This window comes from Zeus faber, assembly GCF_960531495.2.
Source record: "Zeus faber genome assembly, chromosome: 19".
Lineage (NCBI taxonomy): Eukaryota > Metazoa > Chordata > Actinopteri > Zeiformes > Zeidae > Zeus > Zeus faber.
Window position 1 is genome coordinate 26,501,495 of NC_137206.1, and position 17,261 is coordinate 26,518,755.

Consider the following 17,261-nt stretch of genomic DNA (forward strand, 5'->3'; position numbering starts at 1 on the left):
TTTTCAGTGATCTTGTTTTTGCAGTATGCGTGGAAAGTGGCCAGCTTTTCTTCGTAATCTTTTGGCAGTTGCTGCGAGACGGTAGTTTGTGTGTGGATGGAGGGATTACGTCTTTTCATAAAACGAAAGCACCAAGAAGGAACGCCTCGAAAGTCATTGATATTCATGTCCCGTGCTAACGCTGTTGCCTTCAGTCGAATAGAGACTGTAGAGACTCTTCTACCTGCTGCTCTCTGTTCAATAACCCACTGTTTAATTTTGTCCTCTAACTGTGGCCATCTCGCTTTGTTCCCTCGGAAACTCTGTGTGGTCTTATTTACTTGGCGCAGGTCATCTTCTTGCTTCCTCCCCTTCCGTACCATTGATTCATTAATGTTGAATTCTCTCGCAGCTGCTCTATTCCCATGTTCTACTGCGTGACTGATAGCCTTGAGTTTGAAGTCCGCGTCGTAAGAGTGTCTCTTGACATGTACCATTTTGGGGTCCTTATACACACACACTGTAATATTATGGTGAAGCACAGTATGTATTACTCCGCGACGCTCCTGACCACGGTAGTCGTAATGCTGCAAGCGGTGTGGCTTTGTAGTTTACCAAAGTCGTACTAAAACATGTTGACAGAGCGCCGTGTACCACACAAAATCGCTTCGAGGTCAGTAAGTATAACCAGAATTACGGTAATCCAAATGCTTTAAATTGCGCCTTATAGTCCGGAAAATACGGTAATAAATTGTGGGGACTCAACATTTTAATTTCTCAGTTGAAAAAAATAGCAAAACTATCCCTCAACAATGGGTGAGCCTCTAACAATATTAACAATTCCCAACTCCAGGGAGAAGTGGACGCACCGTGCTCTTTTCTGAAAAGGAGAATTAGTCATTACATGCCAGGGGAAGACAAAGGTTCACCGTACACCTGTGTGTGCTTGTGTGTGTGGTGGGGTTTGGAGGGGACACAAGCATAAGGCACACTTTCGCTATCCGACAAACTGGAAAACCCTCGGGAACCACCTCCTTCCACATAATAATGGTTGGAAAGCGAAAACCAAGCGGTGATAGATTGGAGATGAGAAATGTCTCCAGCTCCCGCAGCTTGTGTGGGAGGGGCAGACGAGAACAAATCGGTTTCCCTCAGGGGGGGAACCAAAATGTTTTGTCAGCTGTCTTGAAGCAACGGGCCCTGCTGCTGCACAGCCTTCACCCTGTCCCCACATGGGCATACACAAACACACAGACAAACAAATACATATACAAACAAACACTCAGGTGCCATCTTGGTAACGCTCCCAGTCAGTGAAGTATGTGGCCAACACAACAAGACTGCTTTGCCTTTGAATGGGAAGACGTCTATATTCATTTACTTCTCTCAAAGACATCACCATTTAGTTTTCATTTTTAATATATCGTATGTCATGTGATGTCTGGGATATATAATACAATATACAATATATATATATATATATATAATATATTATATGTCATTGGGGCCAGGGCCAGGGAATGAGGAAGAGGAGGCAGGCGGAGGCAAAACAGCACCGGTTAGCGTGTATTTATTGAGCGGCCCTGGGATGGGAGCCTGCCGACCCAGTCCTCCACGGGGAAAACCCCGTGGAGGACTGGGGAACCTCCCGCACCGCAAACTACAGTGGGTTCAGCCATGTGTCGTGGACAAACTCCTGGGTCATGTTTTTTAACGTTTTGTTCAAGCGCTCGACCGGACCGTCTGTCTGAGGGTGGTAAATGCTGGTCTGAATTGAATGGACGCCCAGTAACCCGTACAGTACACGCAGTGTGCGTGATAAACAAAGTGCCCTGGTCGGTCAGGATTTCCTTTGGAATCCCGACCGGAGATGCCCTGAAACGACGCCTGCGCCACATTTTTGGCCGTGCGGCACTGCTTCTCGGGATCCGGTCGCATAGTCCACTAGGACTAACATGAATCAATAGCCCTGAGCACTGCGGTGTAATGGCCAGATGAGATCCATAGCGATTCCCTCGAACCGCGTCTAGACTAAGGGGAGGGGCCTCAACGGTGCTCTGCGAATAGCCGGTGGATTCACCAGCTGACACTCGGGGCAGCATGCGTCTGCCACACGCCCGGCCAATAGAAATGGATCATTATCCGCTCGAGTGTTTTCTCGTGTCCCAAGTGACCGGCCATGGGGTTACAATAAGCCGCCTGGAAGACTAAACCCGACGGCTTTTAGGGACCAACAATTGCCACGCTGGGTGGACCTCTTCTCCAGACTGAGCGTCACCGTTCACTCATATAATCTATCCCTAATCACCGTGAAATGTGGGTGAGTGAGCGTAGCATCCGGGCACACCAACACACCATTGATTTTTTTCTACCTGCTCAAAGGCTCTGTGAAGCTGTGTTGTGGTCGCCCTCATCCCTGCCCAGGTGGGTAGGCCATCAGGCCATCAGTTCAAAGTTGGTGAGGAACGCCTCTGGATCGTCCTCCCCCGTCATCTTCTGTCGCGGGAGGAACGGGGAGAACGAGGTGGCCTGGCGGTTGTTCCTCGTCCTGTCTGGTGCGCTTCTGGAGGAGGACCTGGATGGCCTGTTGGCTCTCCCGGAGTGCCTCCTGGTCCCGCTCGCAGACCCTCGCCAGTTCCTGGAACTGCAGGGCTTGCTCCTGCGTTGTGGCGAGGGCTGCCACCATCTGTTCCGGGGGGGAGGTGCCTGGGATTCTGCCTTGCACTGCTCCATCCTGTTCAGGTGCCAGTTGTGGAGGTGTGTTCTGGCCCAGGGCCAGGGAATGAGGGAGAGGAGGCAGGCGGAGGCAAAACAGCGGCAGTTGGCGTGTATTTATTTGCTGGTTTAGGAGGCTCGTGGGCCAAAAAGGACAACTTAAATGCTCGTAGGTTAAATACTTAAATCCCTCGTTTGGCGTTTAGATGCGCTCCCTGTGTGAATGGTCCAGCACGTTCGGTAGCGTGCTCCTCATGGCCGGTCAATAGCATGTCCCGCCATACTTCACTGCGGGGACAACAAATCCTATAATAGTTCCTGGTTTAGAATCAGCAGCTGAGCGGCCCCAGGATGGTAGCCTGCACTGCCTGTCTGCAGCGGCGGCTTGACCACGCCCCTTTGGCCCGCCACAATTACTTAATCCAATCGAAAATCGCTGCATTCACGCCTGAAAGGCAGAGGAAGTGACGACATCCTGCCCCCACGGGTATATATTGTGGCTCGACTTCCGCTTCCACCCAGCCACCTTCCCCACAGCCCCCCCCATCGTAGGAGTGCAGCAGGCTCCCATTATAAGTCTGCCTTGCACTAACTCCCACTGCACCACAAAGCACCGTTTGAACCAAATTACATATTTGACAATAAAATGTCAGAAACTCAAACCCTTGTGTCCCATTGTATAATGCTGCACCAAGGGGGAATTTTTATCAGAAAATATCACACTCCACTGAGTGCCCAGGCTTGAAGTGCATACACATCAGACCCATAGGTCCACAGGTTGAACGTGCCGATTGTGCATGACACCCGCGCATTCACGGAATGCCCAGTGCCCACCAAGCTGGTGCTGCCACAATGTGCAGCAGCTTGGCTTGCATGCACCACAAGTCCATTGACCCGGAAAACGGTCAACGAAGAGCTATGCCATCCAGTTCACCCACCCACTTTGAGGGGAAAGGACGACTCAGTGGTTGCGGACAATCAAGCAGAGGTTCTCGGGAGAGAAATAGATTCTCTGCTGGAAAAGGGAGCAATTCAGAGCGGCCCAGTAGAGAGGGAGGCGCTTGGATACTACAGCAGGTACTTTGTGGTCCCAAAAACGGATGGAAATTTTTCGCCCGACCTTGGACCTGTGGATGTTGAACAAGCATTTGATGAAAATGGAATTCCAAATGCTGTCCACATGTCAAGTGATGAGGTCTATTCGACCAAATGACTGGTTAGGGTGAGGGTTAGGGTGAAAATAGATCTGAAAGATGGATACTTCATACATCTCCATTCACCCCAGTACAGAAAGTACCTGAGCTTTGCCTTTCAGGGCAGAGCCAAGATTTCCTGTTCAGTCTCTCTTGTCCCACAGGACTTCACAAAACGTGTAGAAGCGGCGGTAGCACCGCTACACCAGCAGGGGTTGAGAATGTAATTCATAGACGACTAGCTCATCTGCAGCCACACCAAGGAAGGAGTCAGACAGGTGGCCAGATTAACCCTTTCTCACCTGGGGAGTCTGGGCTTCGCTGTCAACATAGAAAAAAGTGTATGAAGTCCGAGCCAAAACACATATTTTCTGGGAATGGAATTGGACTCGATTTCGCCTATCCCCAGCCAGGGCTCAGGCCATCAACTCATGTGCTCACAGTGAGGTCACCTTTGTCCTATAAGGTCAATATTTCAGTTCTTGCAGGAACTGTTTGCTGAGGGGAAAGCGGCTGCTACACTAAAGGTCTATCTGGCAGCTATTTCAGCATCTCATGTGGGCTTAGACGGCAGTCACCCACTGGCATCTCGTTTTAGGCGCCCAGCCCGGGCATCCCCAATCTCTTCTTGGGACTTATTTATAGTTTTGCAGGCCTCCGTTCGAGCTCCTACACACCCCAGACATCAAGATCCTTTCTCTGCAAACAGCCTTGCTGCTGGTGCTCTCCTCAGTGAAACGGGTAGGTGAGCTGCAAGCACTTTCAGTCCACCCATCCTGGAAACAGTCAGGTCATTGAGTTAGCGGACTTTTCTCCACCATCTTTTGAGTCAGAGGTACCTGGTGCCTGGTTCGGGCGCTGCAGTGTTTTATGGACCGCACTAAGGGCTTTAGGCATGGGTACCAGTTGTTTATGTGTTTCAGTGCCAAAGCAAAAGGTAAGCCCCTGTTCAAGGAGCGCTTGGCTCATTGGCTGGTTGACGCCATTGACTTGGCCCATAGGAGCCTGTCATGCGCGCAGACTCCACCAGGGAATTGGGTCCTCTTCATTCAGGATATACCCTGTATGTTGGGCAGTGTCTTGGAGCTCCCCTCATACATTTGTGTACTCTTACATGTTGGACGTTACCAGGTCTACTTTTTCACATGCCGTGTTTGCCGCACAGACCAGAGTATGCAAATGTTACAGAAAGTATTCCATAAGCATTTTTCCATTTTTCACGCATCCACTCACATGTCTGGGAGGACACCAGGAGGGCTACGTTATTACGTGATCCTCCCTTGGGTGAATACCATAGTATCGCAACATATTATTCAGTCCCATGAGTAATAGATCTCAGTCCCTGTGAGAGGTAATGTCTACGTTGCATAGACAACCACAGTTCCCTGAGGAGGGACCAGATCTATTACTGCACATTGTTCTTCCGAGGGGCTCAGCAGCAAAAAAGGAGGAAGCGGAAGTCGAGTCACATTTTACACTCCCGGGGGCGGCACATATTACGTGATCTGATGATCAGTCCCGTGAGTAATAGCTCTGGTCCCTACTTTTGCCATCGCAACCTAGACGATTACAGTCACTGCCATATATTCTTCGCAAATAACTGAGTTTAGCATAAAAAGTGAAACATAAGCTCTTTTTCAAACAGTATTTGCCAAAAGGTGACCTGTGATTATTTACTGAACAACAAAAGACATTTGAAGAGAAAATAATTGAGCGTTGGATATCTACATAGGAAAATCCAAGTTTTCCCATTTGGAGAAAGCTTGCGCCATTTTACCCATAACCATTACGAATCGTCTCAAATGTTGAGGGAGTGGTGTAGGTTAATTCAGATTCATGAGTTGACCTTTGATCAACAACTGCGAAATTGCTCACTTGCCAACTACAAGTGTGAATTGAAAAGGTGAAGGTAAAGCAAGGTCAGCTCAATGTGTGGCCGTTGCTTCCAAATTTGATGATTGATCAAATTGATTGGCTGGATGTGAATGAGCCTGTCTGACATCATAAAGACAAAAAACAGTGTCTCAGTTCCTTGAAAAAAAGGAAATTCAAATGGAAATTTCTATCTCTTAAAATCTTTTTCAAACCTAACAGCATGAAATCAAAATGAGTAAAGTTATGAGTGATTTAGTTTGGATTTTTGAATTGGTGTTTCAATGTTGGTCCGACTAAGTAATAGCATCTATGCAACTTCTGCAAACTTCTGTTGTCAGGCTGCATTGTTGACAATTAATGCATAAATCATGCAGGGTCCGGATGGTATGGGAGAATTGCATGCAGTACAGAGAGAAGAAATTCAAGGGTGATGGCCAAAGTTAAATAGCCTCATCAGTCAATGTCACATGTTGACGCCGATGAAAGCCATAAATGTTTATATTAGTGAATTAACAATCAAATTATATAATCTCTTTTCATCAAGACATCATGTATTGATGGCAAACACCTGAGACTGGGCCGAGAAAAAAGTGTATGGGGACCCAAGCACAAACCAACAGCCCTTATATCTCCGTCTGCTTACAAAGTAAAAGCTTGACTGCACTGTTGTCTAGAGACTTCAGAGTAAGAGCGCATCACTGAATCTTACTTGGAGGTAAGGCTTGGTCAGCAGCGATGGGGAAATGGTTTAGGTCATGGCTGGGCTGCGGGACCGGAACACAGCCGATGGGAAGGGATATGCCTTGGCCTATAGGACACACACACACACACACACACACACACACACACACACACACACACACACACACACACACACACACACACACACACACACACATACGGATCAATCACTCCTGACATTCAGGTGTTAAAAGTAGTTCTCCCAATCTGCTCCATCTTTCCATACTACAACAGTTAATGTTATAGATTTATTAGCAATCATTTATTATTATTGCTGGTTGATAATACAAGGTGTTCACTGGACAGACCGATTTAGACTGAAAACGAATACACAGGAGCTGTGATCTGCCAAGTCCAGTTTTGAAAGCTTAATTCAGCTCATTCCAGGTTTAAAGTATAAAAAAACAAAAAGTAGACTTCCCTTGATCATGACATTCACTTAACTTTGGGATCTAAAAAAAACCCCAAAAAACAGATTCATTGATTATTTCAAACCATTTGTTCTTTAAAATCAGATATGTACATATTTATTGTATTAGATGTACAGAACCTATGTTCTGTTCCATAACATGTATATTTTTCATGAAATAAACGCAGGAATATCCCGTATACGTGAGTTGCTTTACGTTTTTAACCACTGCACCCCCCTGGTGGACAGATAAAGAGTGGCAACTGCTTTTCCACCAATGCAGCTTGGGGGCGTTCCGCACCAGCGCCAAATTACATCCTCGCGTGGGATATAATTACAGCCAGGGTTTGAGTGCGATCCTGTCACGGTTCTTGCATGGGTCAGCCATGCACCAATCAGTGTGCTGTCAGGTAACAGGTAACAAGCTGACACCGTCAGAGTGAGGAGCACCAGGTTAAGTACAAATGGAGTGACGAGGGAAGTGGAGACAGGGGGTGTGATACAGACTGGGGACAGGTTTGTAGTGACTGGGAACTAAAGTGACATGAAACACAGACAGGGGGAGCCAGAGGGGGACAGAGAGCCCTAGCGGCAGACAGAGGAAGCTAGAGGGAGACAGACAGATAGGAACACAGCAGGCGAAGGATCATGACAAAATCACCTAACCAGCATAAACCCCAGCTTCTGTCTAGTGCGAGAAACTCACCTCACTGCATCATAGCACCTCAAACTCAAAGCTAAATGGGTTAATCAGATGTTTTCTGCATCATACAACTCAAAAAAAAGAGGCGTTTCTATATTGATCAATAAAAGTACCCCATATCAAAATAAAACCACAATATCAAACCCAGAAGGGCATTAAATAATGATTAATGGAATTTTACATCAAATTAACCATAGCAGATTTTCAGATTTTCCGGGACTCAAATTATTGATGGACTCTACATTTTGTTGTGTTGTCCGTACTTTTAAACTCCAAAATAATTCCACTTTTATAAAACATGTAAATTCTAACTGTTAAATAAAAGCTTTTTTAAAAACAAAAATAGTTGTGTGTTGTTGACGCTGTTCAACGCTGTTCGTGATTGGCCCATTCAGCATTATGTTAAGTAGCCATAAGGCTTTGTTTGTCCGCCAACTCCATTTGCATTCTGGGAGCTGGCTGAATGAAGCCAAGTCTGGGTAAAACTTTGAAGGTGATTATCTCAGAAACACAGTTTGCCACACCCTTGTCATTAACAAGTCATAGCTTTAAAAATATTTGCTTGATTTGCACAAGTGACACCTTGTTTGGAAGCTCTGATTCTCCAATTTCAAATGATGCGAAAAACATTTCCGAATCACCCTAAAGTATGTGGTGGGTCACATATATCGGCGGGAGGGGCCTAACATCCAGGTGTCCCACACTGAGCACACTCTGCTACGTGGATGGGCACTCGGCGCTCACAGCTGGGTGGGGCAACCGGTCGGCTGTGGTGGGGCGTGCTTCGCCCTTGCACAGAGCATGGGTGGGCATGGGGTCAATGCCTGGGGCCCGCAACCCGGGGTTCTGTGCCTGTGGCTGCGTCTTGTGCCTGCACTTGGCGGTGGATTGTATGTGTGCACCCCTGGGGTGCGGGGTCTCCTTGTGCTCCCTGGGACTGGGTTATGCTTCTCGTGGCCGGGCGTGGGGGTTGCTCTGCGGCCCTCCTGCTTCTCTGGGGGCCCAGGGGACTTCGGGGCCCTTTCCGCTGCTTGGAGGCGCCACGACATAATACTGACCTTATACACCAGAACCAATTGGGATAAGTCATGTACATTCACCAGTGGACACCTTACACACACACACACACACACACACACACACACACACACACACACACACACACACACACACACACACACACACACACACACACACACACACACACACACACAATAATAAATAGTTGCATTGCAGGTTTTGCTCAAATCTATTTCCTTGCCAGTCCAGGAAATACCTTCTTGTATTATGTATTTGTGTATACATATACAAATACATGATATACCTGTCATCCAAGGAGGACATGGTAGGACAGAAAAAGGGAACACATTATAAACTATATCAGCCATTCAAATAGGTAAAATTAACGTTAGTTTCACAGAATGATTTCCAATCGCTGTATGATATGGTGGGATAACATTTCTAATTTTCATAGATTTTCTATTATGAGCTCTCGGCGCATGGTAAGCTCATGTTTTCAATACCATATTAATTTAACAATGTCACATATGTAAAACACACACACACTCCTGATTACATCTTTGTCCTTTTTTCTCCTTTACTGTCATAGCAATCACAGGTGGCCAAGTGGCCACGCGTCATATTTGCTGCTCAAATTTTTGTCTATTTAATTAATTATGTTTTGTCAATACATGTTTATGTTTTTCCAAATACATGTTGTTGTTTATCTCTATGTCTATCTGTTTCACCCATAGTGAAGAAGTAATGATGAGTAGTTGTTTATAGATCAAACATGGTAAGCTCTCTCTGATTGGTGGCGGTCAAAAAAAAAAGATTGAAAAGAACAGACGGGGTACAAGTGAGTGTGTGTATATGACCTACTTTACTATCATAGCTAATGAGTATATATGCAAAATGGAGTTAAATGAACAGCTTCCTATTTCTAAGGGACTTATATTGCGAAAGCTCTCTTTAAGATGTTCCATTTAATCTACGCACAATAAAGGACAACTTGACAAGCTGACCTTCGACAAACCTTTCAAGATGACTGTGATGTAAATCAAGGTTGAGGATGGCAGATCATAAAGAGCAGTTAACAATATAAGGGACCAAATCAATGACCCAACTTCATAACTAAAGCTGATCCAACAGGTCCAGCACATGTTTGTGTCTTGTGGTTGAGGGCGTGACTGTTCTTTACACAGAAGCAGGGAGAAATTTCAAGGGTGAGGCAGCCTTGCTAAAAACAGACGGGGTACACGGTGTGACCACATGCCACCATAGGTGAAATGCATGTGGAGATAGGTGATTTTGGATCAAATGGCATGTGATAATGTGTGTTTCACATGTGAATCACATACGCTGATCAGCCACAACATTAAAATCACTACATAATATCAGTAGTGGTTTTAATGTTGTGGCTGATCGGTGTATCAGAGCACCTGTAAAGCCCATGTATGGTTCAACATACAAGTTGAATTTGGGTTTTACAGCGAATCAGTTAGCACACACAGAAGCAAGAACAAACAATTTGAACAAACAGAAGCGTGTTGCCAAGGCAGGTTGTCATGCATCTCCAAAAAGGATATTAACGTTTGTCTAAACTTTGCCTGATTTGACAGATTCTCCTCTAGTGACTCCTCCAGTTCTAATTCAAGTATGCGGCACCACACTTCACTCAGCCCCAAAAGAATATAATAATTTAGATACACATAATCCAAGGTGTATCAAAATCCCACAGATTGCCACAGCGGTCTTTCATGGCAAATCCTAGCGGGTATTTCATAAATCCAATGCCGAGGACGTCGCTCAACTCATCTTCCTTGCTATTATAGTATTAGTAGCTAACAGAGAATAAAGCCTGAGCGCACTGCTGTGAGGCACATTTATTCGATGAGGCACAGGGCTCCCACATGTTTCAAAATTGCAGACTCTTCCAGACTTCTTTGTCGATTCATCAGATCAGATCTGACATCATGGCCTATGCGAGATTGCTGTTCATCAACTATAGTTCAGCTTTCAATACCATAGTCCCCACCAGACTGGCTGTCAAGCTGCCGGAGCAAGGACTGAGCACTCCGCTGTGTGCCTGGATCCTGGACTTCCTCTCAGCCCGGCCCCAGGTGGTTAGGGTGGGGAGGCACATGTCCAGCTCCCTGAACACAGGATCCCCCCAGGGCTTCACTGGTGAGAAAGGCGAGGCAGCATCTTTACCACCTCAGGCAGCTGAATAAATTCAGGTTCTCGGTGAGGTTTCTCAAATCCTTCTATTCTGGAGCAGTGGAGAGCATCCTGACAGGCCACATCACTGTCTGGTTTGGGAACTGTACTAGTCAGGACAGGCGGGCCGAGCAGAAGGTGGTGCGTTCAGCTGAACGTACCACTGGAACTACCCTCCCCTCCCTGCAGGACTTATATACCATGAGGTGTAGTAGCAGAGCCTGCAGGATCATGAAGGATCCTCATCACCCCAACAACGGACTGTTCCAGCTGCTGCGGTTGGGCAAGCGCCTCCGCAGTCACACAGCGAGGACATAGACACTTAGACAAGAGTTTCTTTCCGCATAAGGACTGTCAATGCCGAACTCACCAGGGGTTCTAACAAAATGCACTGAGACACTCACACAGGCCCCACTGCCTTACTGTACTGTATGTAGCACACTGTACTGCATACTGTATCACTGTTCTGGGTTACTGCATACTGCGCCATATTGCTGTGTCGTACTGTTGTATAATGTACTGTATATCTCCATACTCACCTTATTCATATGCACTTTACTGCACATATCTGTATATACAAATAGCCTATCCCATTTACATAACTATTCCCTCCACTTCTATTTTGTACCCCCACTTTGTATTATCTTTTTGAGTCTTTTTTTATTTTTACTTTATTTATAGTATTCTATTTACTAACTGCATTATGTTTTAGGAATCACTTAGTTTAATTTACACCGCGTTCCAAATTATTATGCAAATTGGATTTTAGTGTCATAAACATAACTTTTTGTTTTTCAATTAAACTCATGGATGGTATTGTGTCTCAGGGCTCTTTGGATCACTGAAATCAATCTTAGACACCTGTGAGAATTTGTTTGCCAGGTGAGCCCAATTAAAGGAAAACTAATTAAGAAGGACTTTCCACATTATTTAGCAGGCCACAGGTTTCAAGCAATATGGGAAAGAAAAAGGATCTCTCTGCTGCCAAAAAGCGTCAAATAGTGCAATGGCTTGGACAAGGCATGAAATCATTAGATATTTCAAGAAAACTTAAGCGTGATCATCGTACTGTGAAGAGATCTGTGGCTGATTCAGAGCACAGATGGGATCGTGCAGATAAAGGCATAATGAGGAAGGTTTCTGCCAGACAAATTCATCGGATTAAGAGAGCAGCTGCTAAAATGCCATTACAAAGCAGCAAACAGGTATTTGAAGCTGCTGCTGCCTCTGGAGTCCCGTGAACCTCAAGGTGTAGGATCCTCCAGAGGCTCGCAGTTGTGCATAAACCTACTATTGGGCCACCCCTAACCAATGCTCACAAGTAGAAATGGTTGCAGTGGGCCCAGAAATACATGAAGACTAATTTTCAAACAGTCTTGTTTACTGATGAGTGCCGTGCAACCCTGGATGGTCCAGATGGATGGAGTAGTGGATGGTTGGTGGATGGCCACCATGTCCCAACAAGCCTTCAACGTCAGCAAGGAGATGGCGGAGTCATGTTTTGGGCCGGAATCATGGGGAGAGACCTTAAGGGTCCCTGAAGGTGTGAAAATGACCTTGGCAAAGTATATAGAGTTTCTGACTGACCACTTTCTTTCATGGTAAAAATAGAAGAACCGTGCCTTCTGTAGCAAAATCATCTTCATGCATGACAAAGCACCATCTCATGCTGCAAAGAATACCCCTCTGTCATTGGCTGCTATGGGCATAAAATGAGAGAAACTCATGGTGTGGCCCCTATCCTCCCCTGACCTCAACCCTATTGAGAACCTTTGGAGCATCCTCAAGCAAAAGATCTATGAGGGTGGGAGGCAGTTCACATCAAAACAGCAGCTCTGGGAGGCTATTCTGACATCCTGCAAAGAAAATCAAGCAGAAACTCTCCAAAAACTCACAAGTTCAATGGATGCAAGAATTGTGAAGGTGATATCAAAGAAGGGTCCTATGTTAACATGTAACTTGGCCTGATAAGATGTTTTTGATTGAAATAGCTTTTGATTTCAGTAAATATGACCTCCTAATGCTGCAAATTCAATTCATGACCATCTTCAGTTCTTTACAACCTATAATACGTTTTGAAACTCTGTTGTGCATAATAATTTGGAACAGTGCATTTTAAGTTTTTTATTTTTGAAAAAAATACTGTTGTCATTGGGAGGTTTGTTCAATAACATTTGAATTATACCCTAACGGTTGATGACTTAAATTATACTGACTGTCATTTGCATCAACTATTTAGGAAAATCAGAGAAAAATAATATTTGCATAATAATTTGGAACGCCGTGTAGTTGGCTAGGCAGGAATTAGGTTAGCAATTATGTTCGGTTTAGTAACTATTGGGCATAATCTCTTCTTAACTATTGGGCATAATCTTGAATAACTAGATGTTTATTATGGCAATAAATTATGATAAAATCCAACTGTCACATGCAGTATATGTTACCTTCTGACTTTGTATGCCATTATGTTGGCAAAATAACTGCCAGAAGACTGTAGCTGATACAAATTAATAACATCATTACTTGTGGTCTGTCTTGGCCTCACGTTGGGTTGGTCAACAACAACTGTGATTCTTGGTGTAGACTACAGAGCAGTGGTCTCAAAATCAAATGACCTGGGTGCCACTGTCCAGGTTGGCTTCTTCTAGGGGGGCCGTATTGAACTTCAAGGGCAAACCAGCCTTTTTTGTTTTGTGTTGTTTCTCCCGCACATTAGTGAATTTCCTCGTAATCCTGTCAGAAATAGCTCTCTTGAAAACAATTATTTGCGAGCCAGATTTATCAATATATTATCACCTTGTAGTGGGCCACATTAAATTGTCCCACGAATCGTATGTGGTCCCTGGGCCTGTAGTTTGAGACCCCCGCTAAAGAGCATTCTGTGACAAGACGACAGTGCTCTTTCCCTACCATATGGATTACAATTACCTTATCACCCCAGGAGATCAGTTTAACATATTTACATAAAGTTTGTTTTCAAGCTTTTTTTTCCCATGTGGAGTCCTTTGCCAACCAGTCTTTATATTTGGAATTTGTAAACCAAATGACAGCAAAGTTGCATATACCCATTGTGGCCAATGAGTCACGTGCCACACACACTTCTTGCCTTACTTGGTTAGGTTGCTCGCCAGTGCCCCGCACTCTCTCAGACAGTGGCAACGCTTTTATGATCAATTTTTTTATGATCTTTTTCCATATTTATCAAGACCTGGAAATTACCAAAACAAAATTCCATAACCTTACATACTATATTGAATAACTTTGTTATTTCAAGCTTGAAGAAATATAGGTAAAACAAATAATAGGTCGCTCGTAGCATGTGAAAACAAGTGGAGAAAACCTGGCAAAAGTGCTGACTCTACACTTGTCAAACGATGGCACATTTGCATTCCTGAGACAGGGAGCAACAGCGCGAAACAAAAAAAATACCAAGGACTCCAGAGGGTTAAACCTATTTTGCGCGGAAACTGAGAAGTTAAACAGGCCTCACCTCCATCGCCGGTGGTCTGCCCGCTTTCGCCCCTCCTACCATGGCTCCACCTCTCCCTCCGCTCCTCTCCGGGCTCCCCCCCGCCTTCCGGGCTGTGGACAGAGTCCGGCACCGTTTCAAAGGCGCTGTTTTCCCCGTCCTCCTCATCATCTTCGTTCTGGGAGGAGAACACGGTGCTGCCGGAGAGCCGGGTGCGATCCACCGAGGACATGCGTGTATGGCTGCAGAAGCAGCCCCTGCCGTCATAGCCCGAGTTGCTGTAGCAGGACGTGCTGTAGCAGGACGTGCTGTAGCAAGAGGAGCTGCAGCATGGGCTCTCGCACAGCTCGCAGTCGTGGTGTTCGCCGGGTGCGCGAGACGAGCTGCTCCCGCCTTCACTCTCCAGGACACCTCTGCTGCCTCGCCGATATCGATGCCTGCATCGCTCGCCCTCCAGGAGCTGGTTGAGCTCCGAGAGGCATTCGATGGAGAGGCTGCGGGTCAGGGTGTGGTGACAGCATGGGTCTGGACACTCTGGGACCTGGCAAGAAGAAAATGTAAAGTGATCAAATACACATGGTGGTAGCAAGCATCTGGGGTGATTGCAGACTGCAGTGCATGACCACGTTTGACCATTCTGTTGGTCCAATGTGGACCAAGTAGGTCTTAATTTTGTTTGCAGTGTATTTGGGCGTCATTAGCTTCATGAAAGACAATTTAAATGTACTTTCATGCTAAATGGTTCTGCCAGATGCTGAGCAAGAACTACACTTCTATCCCTTATGGAGCTGAGCTTCAAGTATTCTGCATCAAATACAGACAGCTGTCAGGGCCTACCATTGCATTTTTTGTCTTACCCAGTTTATTACATATTCTTTATGACACATTGATAATCCGGTTTGGAGAGCTATTGCTTGCTGACTATAGCTGTGTTGATGCAAAACTATGATTTTATGTCTGTCAAAGTATGTTAGCTTGCCAATTTTCAAACCTTGCCTTAGTAACCCCAGCCAACATTTATCGTTTTAAATATAATTATGAGTGGCTGAAGGACTGTCCTGTACTGTGTATCCATGTCCCGTCAATGGTGTGAAAATATGTACCTGAGAGGGAGACTGAGTTGTATCCTCATCTCCCTCCTCATCATCATCCACCTCTATGTCTTTGGAGGCCTTGATCACTGGTGACGCTGAGCCGACCTCTTGCGCAGCAGTGTGTGGGTAGGTGGTGTTCTCTTCTTCCAAGGTATCTGTCCCCTCTTCCTCCTCCTCTTCCTCATCCTGGCTAAGTGTTCTGTTTTGTGTGGACGTAAGGCTGTGGAGGAGGTGGTGAATGCGGATGTAGTGAGAGTGGGGAGTTTCCGGTTCACTGCAGATGGATGCGATCACCGTCTCCAGCTCAGACACCGGTAAAGAGCAGGGGCGCTGCCTGGGGGTGGAAGGGCACCCTGTGGCAGGACCCTGTCTGGAATGCGGGGAGGGGGAGTGGCACCCAGCTTTACCCTCCCAGCCCTCTCCCCTTCTTTGACCCTGTCCTTCTCTCACGTCCTCTTCCACATATTTCCCCGCTAGCTCCTGTGCTTCCTCCTGCATGGCTGGAATATCTGTGCCGACGTTTCCTCTGCCCATAACTTCTGTGACAGGATCTGACCGCATTTCCTTCCCAACGTCCTCTGTCTCTTCGGCAACTGCCTTCTCGTTCCTGGCTAAGGACTCCCTCTGGTCTTCCCTATCCTTCCGCTCTTCTTCTCCTGGTTCTTCCACCAGGTCACCCTGTGCCTCCCTTGCGTCCGTTTGGGTTTGGGCAGGTCCGTCAGCCTCCCTCATGGTGCTCTCCTCCTCTGCAATGCATTCTCTTGCATCCCCTACCTCCTTACACTCCTGTGCCTTGACAGAGGGAGTGGTCGGGGGACTACGGGTGTTGGCAAGCTCTGTGACAGGGCTCAAGGGGAACTCTGGCATGTCGGGCCCGAGGCTTAGCGTGTCATAGTCTGCTACATTGGCATCCTGCTCTAGGTCCTCTTGCCGCTCTGACTCGATAACCAAGGAGATTTCTTCATCGTCTGAAAGAAGAACAGTCCTGTTACCATTACGTTAGTAAGATGAATGACTATTGTATAGTATATAAAGTAAGACCTCAAATAGAGTTAAGTTAAGTTTGAAATGCTTTACAATGGTTTGAGGGCACCCATAGGCCCTTAGACGGGCAAAGGAAATGCTCTCAAAACAGCCAGTGAATTAAATCATTAACTATTAGAATCTATTTCAGTGAGGACCAACTTTCTAGCAGTTTCTCTGTTCTGGTCGAGCAGTGATGAAACAAACCCCAGGGATAAAAACAGAACAGAGCAGAAGCTGCCGCAACAATGAGATCACAGCGTATACACTGTTATAGTTCAATGTAGATGATTATTTAATAATTTGCATAAAAAACCCACAAGGTTACAGAGATACACTAGACACACTAGCTTCATTCAGACATTTAAATTCTTTAATAATAGGCAATGTAAGCAATCTCTCCTACCTCCTTTAAAAACAATATTGGTAAATAGTGTGAAAATTGCAAAAACATGCAACTCTACCTGGGTGAATGGAGGAGGTCAATTCGAAGCAGAACTGAAGCTGGCCACTGATATGGTCTGTTGGTAGCCTGCGACCCAGAACGTAACTCACCACTCTATCCCTATGAATGGACACAGATCGATTTGGAAGTAAATCAAGGAAACTGGAGTGAGGAAAGGCAGACCACCATGGAGGGATAGATAAAAGAAAATAGGTTGTGGGAATTGTCTACAATGAAGTTAATGCATATTATGTGCCTTTTAACACTCTCAAATGCAATAAATGAGTATTTAAAAAATAACAAACAATATAGAGATAAACATGAAAAACATTTCCTGACAATTAAGTAAATTTGCTACGACACTGGAAAAATCCAGGCAATACAATTTTTTTCAAT

At 45.7% G+C, this 17,261-nt stretch overlaps 1 protein-coding gene across 1 annotated transcript in view; it reads right to left on the bottom strand.

The window, feature by feature from the left end:
• The window catches only part of LOC307245067 (E3 ubiquitin-protein ligase HECW1-like), a gene marked incomplete at both ends in the record, with an annotated part of 146,899 nt that overhangs the window by 69,275 nt on the left and 60,363 nt on the right, over window positions 1-17,261 (bottom strand). Inside the window, 4 exons of the mRNA XM_080020476.1 lie at window positions 6,472-6,570; window positions 14,325-14,844; window positions 15,407-16,365; window positions 16,885-16,985. Of these exons, the coding sequence (XP_079876602.1) occupies window positions 6,472-6,570; window positions 14,325-14,844; window positions 15,407-16,365; window positions 16,885-16,985 (1,679 nt within the window). The remainder of the gene's footprint in view (window positions 1-6,471; window positions 6,571-14,324; window positions 14,845-15,406; window positions 16,366-16,884; window positions 16,986-17,261) is intronic.